Source organism: Ictidomys tridecemlineatus, chromosome 1, assembly GCF_052094955.1.
Source record: "Ictidomys tridecemlineatus isolate mIctTri1 chromosome 1, mIctTri1.hap1, whole genome shotgun sequence".
NCBI lineage: Eukaryota > Metazoa > Chordata > Mammalia > Rodentia > Sciuridae > Ictidomys > Ictidomys tridecemlineatus.
The window spans coordinates 251,862,281-251,880,907 of record NC_135477.1 but is presented as its reverse complement, the minus strand read 5'-3'; the positions used below and the strand labels follow the sequence as shown (position 1 = coordinate 251,880,907).

General features: G+C 40.7%; 1 protein-coding gene across 2 annotated transcripts in view; it reads right to left on the bottom strand.

The window, feature by feature from the left end:
- The window catches only part of Dnah5 (dynein axonemal heavy chain 5), a 279,864-nt gene that overhangs the window by 11,064 nt on the left and 250,173 nt on the right, over window positions 1-18,627 (bottom strand). For both annotated transcript variants that reach the window (XM_078018064.1, XM_078018069.1), the window contains exons 77-78: window positions 14,046-14,198; window positions 13,247-13,478 (exon numbers count right to left, since the gene is read on the bottom strand). In XM_078018064.1, coding sequence (XP_077874190.1) covers window positions 13,247-13,478; window positions 14,046-14,198 — 385 coding nt within the window. The remainder of the gene's footprint in view (window positions 1-13,246; window positions 13,479-14,045; window positions 14,199-18,627) is intronic.

The following is an 18,627-nucleotide window of genomic DNA, read 5'->3' as shown; positions in this document are numbered from 1 at the left end:
ACAGAGACGGTTTGAACTCTTCTTTTCCTATTTATAACCATTTAGTTTCTCTATTTTGCCCAATTGCTCTGGCTAGAATTCCAAGGACTATCTCAGAAGTGGTAAAAATGGGAATCATTGTCTGTTTTCAGGAGGAATGCTTCCAGATTTTCTCCATTTAGAATGATGTTGGCCTTGGGTTTAGAATATGTAGCCTTTACAATGTTGAAGTATGTCCCCACTATTCTAGTTTTTCCAGTATTCTAAACATGAATGGATGTTGTAGTTTGTCAAATGCTTTTTCTACATCTATTGAGATAATCATGTGAGAAATATGAATCAAGAGGTTTCATATTTCACAATACCAGACTTTAAATTATACTATAAATTATATTATAAACAGCATGGTATTGGCATGAAACAGGCAAGACGACCAATGGAACAGAACAGAAGACCCAGAGACAAACCCACATCAATACAATTGCCTCATACAAGACAAAGGAGCCATAAACATATACATATGGTGCTGGGAAAACCATAAATGCATACATAACAGAATGAAAGTTGATCCATATCCGTCGCCCTGCACAAAACCCAACTCTAAATGGATCAAACACCTAGGAATTAGATCAGAAATCCTGCACTTACTAGAAGAAAAGTTAGGCCCAGCACTTCAACATCATGGCATAGGAACTCACTTTCTGAACAAGACTCCTCAAGCACAAGAAATAAAATAAAAGAGGAAAAGTTTATTTGGGGACTCAACAGTTTCAGAAACCTCAACCCATAGACTGCAGACTCCATTCCTCCAGGCTCATGGCAGCAGAGAGTGGCAGAGCGAAGCAGCTCACATGATGATCAGCAGAGAGAGACTCCACTCTCCAGATACAAAATATATACCCCACAGCCAGGCCCCCAGTGACCCACTTCCTCCAGCCACACCCCACCTGTCTCCAGATACCACTCAGTTAATCCCATCTGAGATCAATTCGCTGACTAGGTTAAGGTTATAACCCAATCATTGCTCCTCCAAACTTCCTTACATTGTTTCACATGTGAGATTGAGGGCAGGGGACACCACATCTAAACTATAACACTCTGTGTTTGTATAACTTCTGTCCTTTCTCTTCTGCTGATTATTAGCTTCATTCTATTATGATCTGATAAGACGCAAAATAAAAATACTTCCGTTTTTGTGAATTTGTTAAGATTTTCCTTATGGCCCAATACAGAATCTTTTTGGAAAAATGTTCTATGTGCTGGAGAAAAGAATGTGTAATGTGTAGTTGTTAAATGGAACAGTCTGAAGCTGTCCATCAAAGCCAATTTAATCTGCTGTATAATTTAACTGTGATGTTTCTTTATTTTTTGTCTTGATGACCTTTCTGTTGTTAAGAGTGGGGTATTGAAATCACGCACTATTATTGTCCTGGGAACTTTCTCTCCCTTTACGTCTAATAGTGCTTGTGTCACAAAATTGGGTATGCTGACATTCAGAACATATAAATTTACAATTGTTATATCTTCTTGATAAATTGTTCCATTTATCAATATGTAATAATGACCTTGTCTATTCTGATTTTGACTGAAATTCTATTTAATTAGATATTCATCTGGCTACATTTTTATAAATATGTCAAAATATACTCTACTGCCGTATATTCCTAAAAGGAATAAAATTTTAAAACTTGTAAAACTAAAAATTGATGACAAAGATTAATGCATCATCTTTCTGACAGCTACTTGAATTCATTATGTAGTGTATCCTTTACATTCGTTAAAAGGAAACCATTTTAATAAGAATAGAATGATAAAGTAATAATATTTTAATTTTTAAAACATTCCATTTGCTCAAGATATCATTTTCTATTCTTTTACTTTCAGTCTGTGGAAATGTAGGTGGGGTAAGTTTCTTAAAGGCAGCATAATGTTGCGTCTTATTTTTAAATCCAGTCAGCAAATCTGCATCTTTTACCTCAAGAATTAATACCATTTACATTCAGGGCAATTACTGACATGTGTCTACACATGCCTGTCATTTTGTTGTTTCTCTTCTGGTTGTTTTGAATACTCTGTTCATTTCTTCCTCCCTTATTCATCTTAGAGGCTTGGTGGTTTTCTGTATTAATGTTTGATTCTTTTCTAATCATCATTGGCTTAGCTACACTTCTCAGGAGATTTACTTTTTCCTGTGCTCTCATACTTGTGTTTATCTTGCTTCCTCTCCTGGATATAAGATTCCTTTAGGTATATTCTCTAATACTGGTTTAATGGTCATGAATTTCCTTAGTTTATACATGGAAAGTCTCTTTTTCTTCCTTGATTCTGAAGGATATCTTTGCAAGGTACAGTAATTTAGGCTGGTAGCTATTTTCTTTCAGGACTTGACATGTCAAGTCAAGTCCTGAAAGAAAATAGCTACCATGTTCTCCCAGCCTTTAGAGTTTCTGCTGAGAAATCTTGTTAACCTTAAGGGTTTGCTTTGAGGTTTTGTTTGGTGTTCATCTCTTCCAGTTTTCAATATTATTTCTTTGTTCTGTACTTTTAGCAGTTTAATATCTTAAGGAGAGATTTTTCTGGTCAGGTCAATTTGTGGTTCAAATGTCTCCTATACCTAGATGTCCACATCTGACCCCACATTTGGGAAATGCTCTATTATTATTTCACTGAGCAGGCTTTCTATGCCTTCTGCCTATAGCTCTTCTCCTTCATCTTCTCTGATTATGTGTACATTTGGTCTTTTAATGCTGTCTCATATATCTGGTATGTTCTGTTCATCTTCCTTATGTATTTTTTTCTTTATTACTTTCTGAATGTTGTAATTCCTCATCTTTGTCTTCAAACCCTGATATTATTTATTCTGCTTGTTCTAGTTCATTAGTAAAACTTTCAACCAAATTTTTCATCTAACTACTGGACTTTTCAGTTTTAAGATTTCTGTTTGGCTCTTTTTCTATCTTTATTGAATTGCTCATTGTTGATCAATTGAATTGCTAAGGATAGTCTGCATTATGTTCTTATTTGAATCCTCTTGGAAGTCACTGATCTTTTTAAAAATCATTCCTATTTCATTGATTTTACTATCTTTGGAATTAGTTACTAGATTATTATGAGTTTTAGAAGGAGTCATATTGTTCTTTTTTCATATTGTGTTTTGATGTTGACATTTACACATTCGTTTGGGTGAATATCTCTTCTACTTTTATGTGAGAGCCTTCTTAGTTGAGTTGAATTCCAATTGGACCTCATAGTGTAGTTCCCCGGTGGCTTCTCCAGCTGTGATTAGTGGATTTGGATGCGATACAACTATATTAGAGCCTGAGGATTCCACTTTCTCTGTAGGTCTCACAAACATGGGGTAGTTCAGGCAGCTGTGGTGTAGACCTCAGTGCATGTGGAGTGCACCCTCCTGGTTGATCCTGAAGTGGGATGGAAGCCCCTATCAGTTGTTGGGGGTTCCCTTGGACTCCGTTGATATTAGTTTTACTACTTGGAAGCAATTCTGTTACTGGTTCTTCCAATCATGGTGATGGTCCTGAAGCTTTTACTCTCTGTTTAGAGGCTGTCGCAGCTCCATTTGTTTTGCAAGGAGACACAGGGCCTGGGGTCACAGATCCTACTCTATGGCACTCAATTCCAGTCTTGTCAGCAATGTGAGATATGATAGGAAGTGACTAATGGCAAGGCCACCCATGGGTGTGGTGCCCACAACTGTTGTTTACTGCTCTCTGTTGTTGCTGTGGGGGTGAGTGACCAGGAGCAGGACTTCAGAGGATCTTTGCCATGCTTACTTGGGGATGGGTTGTCAGTTGGAGTCTTTTGTATCACCATTCCTTGAAGAATCTGCCAAGGTTCCGGCAGGACTAGGTCATGGCTAGAGCAAAGTGCAGTTCCTCTTGGCTGGGCTGGAACAGTTCAGTAGCCCAGCACCCACTCTCTATGATTGACATGCAAGCCTCCTTCCTCAGCACCAAAAAAAAAAAAAAAAAAAAAACCAGAAAAGAAGCGGCTGAAGAAGAGCAGAACAACAATGAGAAGAACAATAGGAACAAGTACACAAACAGCAGAAATAAAGTTAAAAACAATAATAGCAGCAACACCATCAATAACTGAAAAGAAAGGAGAAAAATACAGAATAAAGTCAAAAATAATCAAAGGAGGGAAAGGGTAGGCAGAGAAAAGTAAGAAAAGGGAGAAAGAGAAACCAAAGAAAACTTGAATACTAAAAAGATGAGAAAGAAGAGGAAACAAACATGAAGCAGCAACAATAATAAAAGCAAAAACTGGAAATGTCCTCTCCACCAAGGTGCATGAAGGAGCAGAAGCAGGTGGAGACTTCACGCATACGTGGATCAAAGCGACTCTGTGTCTTCCTTGGCTTTGTGCTCCTTGGACAGTCCAAAGGGCTATATTCACTTCCTTCTTCTCTCCTTTGTGGTGCTAGTCAGGGGATTAGCAGGAGTGATTTGTGGCTGGTGTCAGCTGAAATACCTCTAACTTCTTTGCACACCAGAATTAACTAGGGCACAGCACAGAGCTCCCTACAAACAAATTCTCTCCAGAGCTATTATGGGTAAACACGTGAGAACAGGGTAGATGCTGACGTTGTGGTGTCAGAATGCAGAATTTCCCAAAGCTTGGAGTCAGACCCTCAGAGGGTGCATATAACATCAGCTCTACAGCATGTCCCCATGTGCCCCTGAGGGTGGAGAGAAACTTCTGAGATCTCAAAGATCCATGCTGTCTTGGAGATGGTGGTGGGTTTCTTGCAATTGCCACCCATGGTTCTGGTGTTCCCAGTCCTGACGCTCACACTGTCACATATAACTGTTACTCACTGACCCCCAGGCTCTGATGGCTAGCCTGGCAAATCACCAATTCCAAAAGGAAGTGCCTTCTGTTCCTCCATGTGCAGATTCCCAAAGCTCTGAGCTCAGACAATCACAAATGCAATTCTGATACTGGCTTGGCCACTTGGTAGCCAGAAACCACTGGCAAATTACCGAGTGTTTCTAAGCCTTAACCCCACCTGGAAGATGGAAATGACATATTTTAAAGTTGTTATAAAGAGTAAATAAGTTAATATATGTGACGGTCCAGTATAATATGGTGCCTGAGATGTGGTAAATGTCTAAGATATTTCATAGGTTCATTTTTTTTTAGGGGGGGGGAGAGAGAGAGAGAGAGAGAGAGAGAGAGAGAGAGAGAGAATTTTTTTAATATTTATTTTTTTTTTTAGTTCTCGGCGGACACATCTTTGTTGGTATATGGTGCTGAGTGTCGAACCCAGGCCGCACGCATGCCAGGTGAGCGCACTACCGCTTGAGCCACATCCCCAGCCCTTCATAGGTTCATTTTATCCCCTAATATACACACACACACGTGCAAAGACACTTACACACTTGCCCTCCCCTATAAAAAATTCTCAGACTCATGACTTTCTGTTCCAGGTTTCTCAGCTGGAAGCAGATTAACTGCTGTGGAGCCAAGGAGTCAGGAACCTCCCCTCACTCTGTGACTCTCCTCACCCCAGCACACCTGACAGTCTTGGAGTAGAGAGCCCTTCACGGGGCATTCTTAGAAATGCTGCCTCCCTTAGCAGGAAACAACCCATGCGCTCCAGTAGCCCTGAGCCCTCTTATCCCCGGCTTAGGACCAGAGAGCCACCAAGTCTTGCCTCATCCTCCCCCACAGCTGTCTCAGCCATGCCCTGAGGTTTGTTTCTAAGAGTCATTCTGTGCATATAAGAAATTGTCAAGAGACCTACCTTTATTGCATTTGCCTCTTTGCAGTTCTCTTTGACAAGACAGGATCGAGAGTTTGTGTGAGACTTCACTTACCCTCTTGGATAATCTAGTATGATTTAGGTGATGGTTCTATGATATCTTAGTGAAAAACACATTTTAAAATTTAGGCATATATTACTCAATTTTTTAGAGTTAAGGCAAACATCCAGATATCTTCTTTTTCAAAAATAAGTGAACCAGGCTAGAGTTCTGGGTCAGTGGTCAAGTGCTTGTCGGGCATGTGTGAGACCCTGGGTTCAGTCTTCAGCACAGCATGTAAATAAATAAAATAAAACAAAAGATCCATTGACAGCTAAAAGATATTTTTAAATAAACAAATAAACCAGTCTTGTATCCAAACTTGAATAGTGAGTTTTTAAAGTGATAAATTTGTATTAATGTAAAAACCATTAACTATAAGAATCCTAATTTTAAAATGTTGCATCTGGAATTCCCTTTGGTCATTAATGGTGCTCAACTTCTTTATCTCAATTAGAGCCCCCTTCAATTATCAAATGAAAAGTAAATATTTAGCATGAACAGAGTAACACAAATGTTAGTTTCCCATCACTAAACAAATACCTCTTCAACAGCACAGCTATTTAGCAAAACAACGTTCCACAAACTTCTATTGAAATTTAAAAGAAAAAAAAAAAGAACAAGAACTGAAGTTTTCCTTTTTAGTACTTTGAAATTAGTTCCCTTTTCCTTTGCTTATTTCATTTTCTCCCTTACCTGCTGCAAATGAGTTTCACTACTGACTAATGCCCAGCAGGATCAGTACAACAGTGCTATAACAATCTGTCCTTAAATAATAAAGGATTGCCTGTTTTATGAAATTATTACCGCATTACCACCATGCTGAGATATTCAATGTCAAATTGCCATGGATTTTTATAGTTTAGTCACAAGGAAAGCAAAGTAACACCTAACTCAACGTGAGAAAGATTTTTCTCTCATTTTATAAGGGAAACGTTTTACAACATGAGGACTAGAGGCAACGATATGATATAGCAAAATTTCTAAAATACTATTTTTGACTTATAGAACATTTGACTATTATTTCTATAGAATAATTACTGCTCCAAGACTTCACAGCATCCTAAGAACCAACAACTACAAAGCCACAAACAGAAGGCTTGTCTGAGCCCTGGCAGGTACATTAATTCCTCCAGATGCAGTAAGAACATTGAGCTGCACCGTGTGCCGAGCAGTGAGAACTTCCATCTCCAGTCTGGTGTTCAGCTCTCCTGTTCACAGGTACAGCTGTTCTTCCTTCACCTTTAGATACCCATTCTTTCCCAGGGAAATCTAGAGCCCCTTGAACACAATCTCTCTGAACTAATGTTTAAAGACTGAGTGAAACACGGTATGTAACCTACCCATAAAAGATTCTCAATACATGTCAGTTCTCTCTTCCAACCCTTACCCATCTCCACCTTCTACCTGAACAAACTTCCCCATGTGAAAAGCTTTGTATGCATCTGAACACTGCCCATATCCAAATGTCCTGGACTGAGCCTGTCTTCTAAATCCCAGGTCTAAAGCCATAAAAAAAGAGCCATACAGTAGAAGGACATTGGATCTGCAATCACACAAAGCTTGGGCTGATATTCTAGCCCATTACTTACTAGCTTTCACCGTGTATGCAAGCCACTTAAAATTTAAGATTGAAGTGTGTGGAAGTTAAGTCCTTTGCATATAAACTGAGGAGTAGGATTGCTGGGCCAAATGGTGGTTCCATTCCAAGTTTTCTGAGAAATCTCCATGCTGGTTTTCATAACGGTTGCACCACTTTGCAAGGTATGAGTGTACCTTTTTCTCCACATCCCCACTAACACTTATTGTTGTTTGTGTTCTTGATAACTGCCATTCTGACTGGAGTGAGATGAAATCTTAGAGTAGTTTTGATTTGCATTTCTCTAATTGCTAGAGATCATGAACATTTTTTTTCATATATTTGCTGATCAAATGTATTTCTTCTTCTGTGAAGTGTCTATTCAGTTCCTTAGCCCACCTATTGATTGGGTTATTTTGTTATGTGTGTGTGTGTGTGTGTGTGTGTGTGTGTGTTAAGTTTTTTGAGTTCTTTATATATCCTAGAAATTAATGTTCTATCTGAGGTTCATGTGGTTTCTCCCATTTTGCAGGCTCTCTCTTCACGTTATTGTTTCCTCTCCTGAGAAGCTGCTTTTTAGTTTGAAATCTATCCTATTTGTTGATTCTTGATTTTACTTCTTGTTCTGTAGGAGTCTCATTAAGGAAGTCAAGTCCTAAGCCAAAATGATGAAGATTTGGGCTTACTTTTTCTTCAATTAGGTACAGGGTCTCTGTTCTAGTACCCAAGTCTTTTTTAAAATTTTTGTTTGTTTGTTTTAATTAGTTATATGACAGTAGAATGAACTTTGATACATCATATATAATGAAATATAAGTTTTCATTCTTCTGTCATGATTCTACATGATATAGAATCACACTGGTCATATAGTTGCATATACATTGGGTAATAACATCTGATCCCTAACTCTTTGATATCAATGTTTATAGCAGCTTAACACACAATAGCTAAACTATAGAACCAAGTTAGGTGTTCCTCAAAGGATGAACGGATAAAGAAAATATGGTATATATAAAAATATGGTATATATAAAAATATGATATATATAAAATGTTACTCAGCCATAAAAGACAATAAACATACATTGGAGAGAAGATAGCCTCTTCAACAAATGGTTCTGGGAAAACTGGAAATCCATATGTAGTAGAACAAATTTGAAGCCCTATCTCTCACTTTTCATAAAACTTAACTCAAAGTGGATCAAGGACCTAGGCATTGGACCAGAGACCATGCATCTACTAGAAGAAAAAGTAGGTCCTACTCTTCATAATGTTAGCTGGGAACCAACTTCCTCAATGAGACACATATAGCACAAGAAGTAAAATCAAGAATCATACATGGGATGGTATCAAACTGAAAAACTTCTTCTCAGCAAAGAAAAGAATCAAGATTGTGAAGAGAGAGCCTACAGAATAGGAAAAAAACTTTACCACATGCACCTCAGATAGAGCATTAATCTCCAGGATATACAAAGAACTCAAAAAGACTAACATCAAAAAAAAAACAAATAACCCAATCAATAAATGGGCTAAGGGACTGAACAGACACTTCTCAGAAAAAAGATATACAATTGATCAACAAATATATGAAAAAAATCTCTATCAATTACAGAAATGAAAATCAAAACCAATCTATGATTTCATCTCACTCCAGTCAGAATGGCAGTTATCAAGAATATAAGAAACAGTAAGTATCGATGAGGATGTGGGAGAAAAGGCGCATTCATCCATTGCCGGTGGGACTGCAAACTGGTGCAACCAAACTGGAAAGTAGTATGGAGATGCTTTAAAAACTTGGAATGAAATCACTATTTAACCAATCTATCCCACTCCTTGCTCTATACCCAAAGGACTTAAAGATAGCATAAACAGTGACACAGACACATCAATGTTTATAGTAGCTCACTTTACAATAGCCAAACCGTGAAACCAACCTAGATGCCCTTCAACAGATGAATGGATAAAGAAACTGTGGCATATATACACAATGGAATATTACTCAGCAATAAAAGAGAATAAAGTCTTGGCATTTGCAGGTAAATGAATAGAGTTGGAGAATATCATGCTAAGCAAAGTAAGCCAATCCCCCTAAGACAAAAGCCAAATGTTTTCTCTGATACGTGGATGCTAATCTATAATTGGGGGGGGGCATGGGATGAGTGCAGGAACTTTTAATTGGGCAAAGGGAAGGAAGGGGAGTGGGGGTATTGGAATAGGAATGATGGTGGAATGAGATGGACATCATTACCCTAGGTACATGTATGACTGCACCAATAGTGTGCCCCTACTTTGTGTACAACCAGAGAAGTGAAAAAACTGTGCTGTAATTGTATACAATAAATCTAAGAGCATTCTATCTGCTGTCACATATAACTTATTAGAACAACAACAAAAAAAGATAGCTAACTGCAAAAAAAAAACAAGTGCATACTGGACATCTCTCTGCCAGACATTTTCCTCCTCTATTGTTCTCCATTGAGGAGAAATGGATCTGCACTCTTGCTTCTAAGGCCAACTCAAAAGTACACTGGTGAGTAGGTATCAAAAACGTCCTGAGATGGACTTGGGATTCCAGGACCCGAGAAGACTGGCCTTGAATGAATCAGTGAGTCTGCTGTAAATCATAAATAATTAATTATATTGGCCTCACCCCTCTGTGATCAGAAACATAACTGGCAGATTACGTTCTTCCAGCATGATGTCCTAAACTTAGACAGAATGGGTGGTGGTGTGGCAGGTTGTAAAATTCTACTGGGAGAATACCACCGCTGTGAGCCACACCCCCCACTGGGAACAGAAGTGACCAGAAATGCCATACGAAGAGGGACCAGAACTCCTCCCATTCTGTGACACTGCCCTTCTGCCTTTAAGACCCTGGGCCTTCTGTGGGAGGATCTCTTCCACCCAATTAACCAATCATCTGCACTTGATGATGAGAAATCCAAGCACCTGGAAGCCATTCTCAATCCTCCCCTCCCTCCTCTCTTACAAAGGATGCCCAGGTCTTCTGTGGGTCCTGGTGATGGCTCTTGTCCACCTGGCTCCTGTCCTCTTCCCCCGTCTTTGCTGCCCCAGCTCTTTATATCCAATAGCCTCTCTCTAGGCTCCCCACTCCCAGAACCACCTCCCTTCTTCTTCATCCGTCCTCCTGTGGAAATCCATCTTCCATAATAAAACTCTAGTCACATGCTCAGGCAGCAACTCCAGCCCCTTGGCAAAGTCAAGGTCCTCTTTGTGCTTGGCGTGCTCTCCCTTGCCATCTCAGCCCTCCGTCCACCGTACCACACTGACACCCATGACACCCACGCATGTCAAGTCCTGGGCGCACCCTGACTTCATCAGTCCCTACTCCTGCCCTCCATCTCTTCCCCAGATGCACACTCCCTTCTGCTCCTCAAACAGCACATCCCTTACCACCTGGTGCCTGCACAGCCTTCCCTCTCCTCCTGGGAATCTTAGCACAGCCCCTTTCTGTCACCAGGATTCAGTGCAATGTTCTCTCCAAATGCTCATGCTCCAGCCTAGGTGAGTTTTGTGTGGGCTTTCCTCAGAGAAACCACAGCTACTTGAAACTAGTGTGTTCATTTGCAGCCAACTCTTATTATGCACAATAATCATGTCCTCTCGTCTCCATGAACACAAATTAACAAGTGCTGTGTCTCTGCTCCTGGGGGAAATACAAGGTTAGTTTTCCTACTGGTCACATTTTCATCAACCCATCAATCCATAACATTATTTTAGGTGTGTTTCTGTTTGTTTTTTGTTTGTTTGATTGATTTGTTTTGTTTTGTTTTTATACTGGGGATTGAACCCAAGAGCACTTTACCACTGAGCTATATCCCAGTCTGTTTTATTTATTTGTTTGTTTGTTTGTTTGGGTATTTATTGTGAGACAAAGTCTCACTAAGTTGCTTAGACCCTTGCTGAGCTACTGAGGCTGGCTTTGAACAATCCTCCTGCCTGAGCCTCCTGAGTTACTAGATTGCAGGGCTGCACCACTGTGCCTGGCTCTGATGAAATATGCCTTTTAAATATACTTCTCTGATTCACTGACATTGGACTCAATGGCAGGAGCTCTCTGCCAGAAGGAAGCCTGTTTGACATATATATTTTCTCCATAAGGCATAGCCTTCCTGCACTCAGAAATAGCAGATAGTACATACGCACTATGCTAAAGGGCCATTTTAAGGGGGGAAAAAAGTACCAAAAAATGCAGAAATATGGCATTAACTAGACCATGAAAAGGATGCTTTCAGCTTTCAATATAGGGGCTGAAATAAGAAGGCAGAGCATCACCTTGTCCAGCCTCAAACTTGGAACACATGGACAGGGAAGTTCAAATTTTCTGTTTCTCTGTGCATGTTGGTGAGTAGTGATTTGGAGATGCTATATAAACTCTGGCATATATGTGAAGTCACAAGTCCAGAAGCTGCAAGTAACAAGACCTGATTATATTTTCTTCTTGTATGGCAATCTACCTCTGCTCCTAATTTGAGACTAAGCTCCATAAGGATGGGGATTGACCAGGTGAGCAGATGCTATTTCCCGCTGCTAAGAAAAAAACTTTCTCTAATTCCCATCATACTCATTGCCCTTAAAACCATTCTTCCTAACCCTCTGGGCGACGGTGTGGTTCCCTACGCATCATAACATTTATCTAAGTACATTTTAATTATTTATTTACTTATTGGTCTTGCTCACTCGATTGCAGTTCCTATGAACTGCAAGATCTGGTTAGGACACAAGATGTTTGTGTCCTAACACCTAAGGTGAAGGCTGGTATATATCAGCCAATCAGCAAATGCTTGCTTAAAAATAACTATTTGCAGTCTGTAAACTCTTTTTCCTGATTGCTGTTTCCAAATGTGTTATTTGCCTAAGGGATGGGTGGGGGAATACCACGTACTTTAGAGAATAATTGTTTCTGTTTCTACTGTGAAGTCAGTATTTCCTGGGGATCCAGGAACATGGCTGACTGTAGAGCTTCTGACTTATGCCTCTACAAAAACAATCCTCCTGCCTGAGCCTCCTGAGTCACTAGATTGCAGGGGTACACCACTGTGCCTGGCTCTGATGAAAATACCTTTTAAATATACTTCATTGAACAGGATTCCCTACACTGAACAGGATTCCCTCCTGCACAGAAAGGTGGCGAGTGCCAGGAGGTTAACTGAGTGAAAAGCAACAACAAAAGCTCCAAAATGGATCAAGCCAACAAAGGGAAAGAGCTCTGATATTTTTAGACTTATCACATAAAGCTTGGATAATTTTGTCAAAGTGGAATAATACATGTGCTTCATGGAATTGGTATTATATTCATAGGCTGAAATATAAATCCAGCAGATTATCATCAACTGTAGCAGTAAACCTACTGCCCCCAAACTCAACCTGGACTTCACAACCGACTTCAAGCCTGCAAGCTGGCAAGCCCCTGCATCCTGCCTAGAAAACCTTTGACTGCCACTCACCTGTTTCCTCACACCCATCCTTCAGGGCCCAGCCAGGTCCAATGCCTGACTCCCAGTCCCAGACCTCTTGGTCCTACCATTATCTCACCCTCCTTTCGTCCACATATCGACTATGCCCAATACTTCTTTCTTATCTCAAAGCTTCGTGAGTATCCCAACATATACTGTCTGCTTTATTAGATAGGCAATAACTTGCTAGAACTATCACCTCTCTAATAGCATGAGAAAGTATCTGGAGGGCCATAAATATTCATTAAACACACGCATGGATATAAAGCTGGTTGATAAAACAGTAAAATTCTATTACCTGGTTTAAAAAAAAAATAATGAGATTCCATGTTTATAATGTCAACTGTTGTAACAATACCAACCTCGCTGAATAACAAGATAACTTACTGTTGTTTTCTGCATAAATCCTTATGACAGGCATCAGCTCAAAGAGCACTTTGGGTTTGGATTCAATGAGTCTCATGTTCCTCTTGTCCCAGCCAGCACCTTCAAGATAGAGGCCATAGACGTAGACACCCTCTGTGGGAGGGGCAGAAATATCATCCTTCATCCATTTGGTGACCTCATTACAAAGCACCATATTGTCCAGAGCCCAGCCTTTGTTGGCCCGAGTTATTTCCTATTCCAGGCAGCAAAGGAGGAAGAAAATAATTAGACTTTGTCTTAACAGAAAAAGCATAAAAATGATGAAACTTCAGCTGCAAATTACCCTAATCCAAAGGAAGTAGAATAGTATTTAAAGAATTAAGATGATTTTCTCATAAAAAAAAAATACCTATGTCCTGGGCTGGGGTTGAGAGTCAGTGGTAGAGTGCTTGCCTAGCACATGTGAGGCACTGGGTTTGATCCTCAGCACCACATAAAAATAAAAATAAATAGAAGTATTGTGTTCATCTACAACTAAAATAAATATTTAAAAAATACCGGCCTAACTTAACCACTTATACTTCAAAATGGAAATATGAAATTATGACAAATGTGAAAATAACAAACAAATAAAAAATTCAAGTTTAACAGCCTGAAAATAAATGGCTGTGTTTATGTTCGTGGCAATGTAACTGCCAGGAACAGAAAAGAGATAGTCATTCTCTGTCTTATTATATTCTTTAAAGCAATAAGAAAGAAGTAAAGCTGGTAGAGGAAAATTACGACAACACAACAAGTGCAAATCAGAGATATTTATTACCTGTCGCATTGCTGTTAAAAATCCTTGGGGGTTGAAAAAGCCTGTCATCCAAAAACAATGGGGTCGACCATTGAAAACCCAGGAGGTAAACTGGCAGTTTCTTTCTAGAAGTTCAGTAAACCAGAAACCCAGCGTACTGGAAACCCAGGAAGCCTAAAATGCATTAAAACAATTCATTAATATGTTTAATTCTGCTGTGTAAATGATTGGGCTCATAGGAAACCAAAGATAAAATACAAATTTCCCTTCTACAGTGACAATGTCCCTAAGTTATGCATTCCCCTCGGGTTCAGACATGGAAGGTTTTCAAGTTGCTTGTCCTTAACGATATTGATGACGTAAAGATATAACAGAACCAGCTAATCATTATGTGATTCACAGGACTAGCTGTTCAAGATGTCTGATGTCAATAGAATCAGCTTCCACATACCAATATCTGCTTCACCATTTATGCTATCAAGGAATCAAAACAATTTATGCATTAAATTTAGCAAGCTCTCAGCATTTTTTAGATTACTATTTCAATTAGATAGAGTAAAAAAATAGGATTTTTATTTATATAAATGTGTTCATGGCATATCAGGATAAATCATCCACACTTTATATTCTGTGGACAATAAACCATAGAAGGCTTCTTCTACTTATTTTTAATAAGGTAAACAACAGGTTTCCTTCTGGAGCTATTGTCCCTTTAGAATGCATTTACACTACCGCTCATTAAGGAGCAGAAATAGAAACTCAGTTGTTTTACTTTGTACTAAGTATTTGCATGTATTGCCTCTAGTTCTCCCTCAATTCACCTGGGAACTTGCACGATGACAGTTGGCATGAACCTACCCTTAATGCTGTCAGAAGCAGCACTGGTAGTATCTATAAACCATAGTTTATATAATTTGAACTGCAATATTTTACATATGAATAAATGCAGTAATCAACCAGGGTAGCTGTACCACTTGAATTTCAAACATATCAAGAATTAATTTGCCTGTATTTCAAGAACTACTGGAATTCTACTGACTGATAATAAGTTGTGAAGAATAAAAATTCTGAATAAATAGATCATAATTTATAAATTAAGTAACTCATTCTATCGTATCTTTATAGGTGTGTCATTACCTAAAAGAGATATGCAACATCTACCCTGAGGGCAGAGGGAGCCATTAGCAAAAGGGTGCCTCTTGGGAAGGATCCCTGTTTGGCTCCAGAGCCTGTGCTGGTGGAGTTGGGTGAGCTGGTTTAATGGAGAATGAACTTGCAATGGACAGTGACCTGGAAGGTCCTTCTTCTGTCATTGGCAATGAAAAGGGGAAACTGAGAACACTCTCTGTCCTTGGCAATGAATTTATGGAAAGTAAGGAGAAAGTAAAGGAATGTGCCAAAAAGATGATTCTGAGTTTCTAAGCATATGACTGGAGGAGTGGACGGTGGAATCAAGTAAGATGGAGGAAATAAGAAGTTCTAATTATTTCATGCTACCTGCAGAACCCGCTGCCTTGAAAATCTGCCAAAGTCCTGGGTAAGATAACTGAGATTTGGCACCAAAGTATTCTCAAAGAGACTAGCAGTTCTAATCCCATCTTGTCTCATCTCTGTTTTCCCTAATAACCTATAGGAGGCCAAGTCTCCAATTTCATAGCTCTCCGCTGCCCTCTGGATCTCTCCCATTCTGGCCCAGTCTCCAGCCTCCTGCCCTCTGAAGCCTGTCCACTCTAATTGTAGCATCTTTAGCAACATGAGCAGAAAAATCCTCTAAATCCGCCATCTCTTTCCTAGACAGTTCCTCCACCCTTGTCTTAAACTGAAATCTTCCCCCAGGACAGGCTCTGCCCTTGCAACATTCTCCAAGTGTAGGCTGCTGCTTCCCTCAGCCTCCACAGCCCTCAGAACCAGGGCAATAGTAGAAGCCCTTGTCCTTTCTGATGATGTCAAGAGGTCATCACTTTGTATCATTCTGTTCCTCTGAGTCTCACGCCATCTTCACATACCACCCCCACCCCTTTTTGTTTCTGTCAACGAATTACCACGCCCTCTTATTCATTCTAGTTTGCTCTTCACTCAATTCCCCAAATAACTGTGGTCCTGAGGGCAGGGAGTGATAATGGTGATGGTAGTGATGGTGGCAGAGGTGATGTGCTGGTAGTAGAGGTGATGTGGTGGTAGTAGAGGTGATGTGGTGGTGGTGGTGGTGGTGGTGGTGGTGGTAGAGGTGGATACTGTGGTGGTGGTGGGGTGGAGGCAGATGTAGTTGTGGTGGGTGGAGGTGGGTTTGGTGATGGTGGTAAAGGTGGATGTGGTAGTGGAAGTAGAAGTGAATGTGGTGGTGGTAGAGGTGGATGTGGCTGTGGTGGGTGGAGGTGGCTTTCATGGTGGTGGTAAAGGTGGATATGTGGATGTGGTAGAGGTGGATGTGGTGGTGTGGTAGAGGTGGATGTGGTGGTGTGGTAGAGGTGGATGTGGTGGTGTGGTAGAGGTGGATGTGGTGGTGTGGTAGAGGTGGATGTGGTGGTGTGGTAGAGGTGGATGTGGTGGTGTGGTAGAGGTGGATGTGGTGGTGTGGCAGAGGTGGATGTGGTGGTGTGGCAGAGGCGGATGTGGTGGTGGTAGTGGGTAGTGACAATGGTTGTGGTGTTGGTGGTAGTGCTGGTAGAGGTGGTGGTGATAGTGGTGGTAGTGGTAGTGGTAGGAATGGTGGTAGAGGTGGATATGCTTGTGGTGGAGGTGGATATGTTAGTGGTGGTGGTGGTGATCTTGGTAGAGGTGGTGATGACGGTGGCAGAGGTAATGGTTGTGGTTGGTTGTGGTAACAGTGCTGAAGGTAGATAGTGTGGTTTTGCTAATAATAATCACAAGCGCTTATGTAAGCCCTGGGCCATGTGCCAAGCACTATTCTGAGCACTTTACACAAAACAATTCATTTAATCTGCACAAACTTGCTAGCAATGGCCTAATGCTGTTATTTCCATTTTACAAATACTAGAACTGAGGCACAGCAAGCCAACTAATTTATCCCATGTTATACAGCTTAAAAGAGTCATGACTTGAAAGCAGATATTCTGGCCAGAGCCCATACTCATACCCACATCTACATTTATTTACTTTCATTAATCCTTCTGGGTGACATTAGCATCCACTTAACATTCTACTCTCTTATCTCTTCGGACCCCTTATGACCTTCCTAACCATTCCATTTCGTTCCCCACTCCCACATCCACACTTGCCATCAACACTGCCCCACTGGGAGGAGTATGTTTCCTCCGCTCCTGTATTTTCTTCCATGGGGAGATAACTCCCTTTATGTAACCCTCCAATTAGCTCTACCTCCTCCACATCCCCAGGAAGTCAAGAAATGGGCAGGGTTGTGGGTGTTTCAGAGGCAGACTGTGGTCATCGGCATCCCACGCACCCCCTACCCCTCCCAGTCTCCCATGCAGTTAGGTTTGGTCCATGGCTCTAGCTCAGATCCATAGATGCCGACTGAAGTGGCATGGATCCCTCATTGACCCAGGAAGTTCAGACCCAGCATGCCTTGTCAGTCTTTCTTCCCTCTGCTGTCTGACTTCAGGGGCCATGTGCTCCCGGTAGCATGCTCTCCGATGGTGAGACCTCCACCAGATAGGTCCCAGAGCCACTGTGTGGAGCCAAGGACCCACTGGACTTAATGAGGGGCATAATGAAGTGGAGAGCTGCTGTAACATCGGCTTCTAAAATGTGTGTCAAGGCCTTGGCTGTGAAGCTGCAGGTGGTTGGAAGGCCATCGCAGCAGGAGGAAAGAGGGACATATGAGGAGGCCAGGCTCTTCCTCTTTTTCTTTTAGGACTAAGATGTCTGCAGAGAGCATGCGTTTTGCTCTGCTCCTAGCTTCATAGGGAGGTCTGTTCATGAGACATTGCCCAGTGCAGTGTTGCTGGTCGGTAAACCTTTTTAAGTTCCATTTAAGGCAGTTCACCTTAAAGTAGATATAATCCATATTCTCCAATACAGCTCTCTGACAGAATGTTCTGCAGTTTTCCTTGCTCCCTGTCTTCCTCTTCTTTTGGAATCCAGGTGAAGAAATGAGCTATTTTATTAGTCCCCTAAAATAACCCAACATAGGCCACCTCCAAGATTTCCAACTCCACTTTTGACTCTCCCACCACAGTCTCCATATCTAATTTACTTATTCAAGAACAGTTACACAACCTAAACATGGTCTCTGACTCTGGTTCCATCACTTGCTTCCCATCAATACATTTTCTCCCATTTTGTCTTCTCTTCATCCTTCATTATAATCTCCCCCAGTGCAAATAGCTCCATAATCTAGCTACCACTCCATCTGTTGTTTATATAAATATATATTTAAATCCTAACTCCCAGTACCTAAGACAGTGACCTTCTTTGGAGATAGGGTCATTACAGAGGTAATCAAGTTTAAATGAAATTACTTGTGCAGGCCCTGATCCAAATAATCCAAGGAAAGATGATGTAAATATATAGGGGGAGAATGCCACGTAGAGATGAAGGGACGACGGCTGCCCAAGCCAAGGAATTCCTGGGGCCACCCAAAGGTAGGATGAAGCAGGGACATATTTGCTCAAGAACTTCT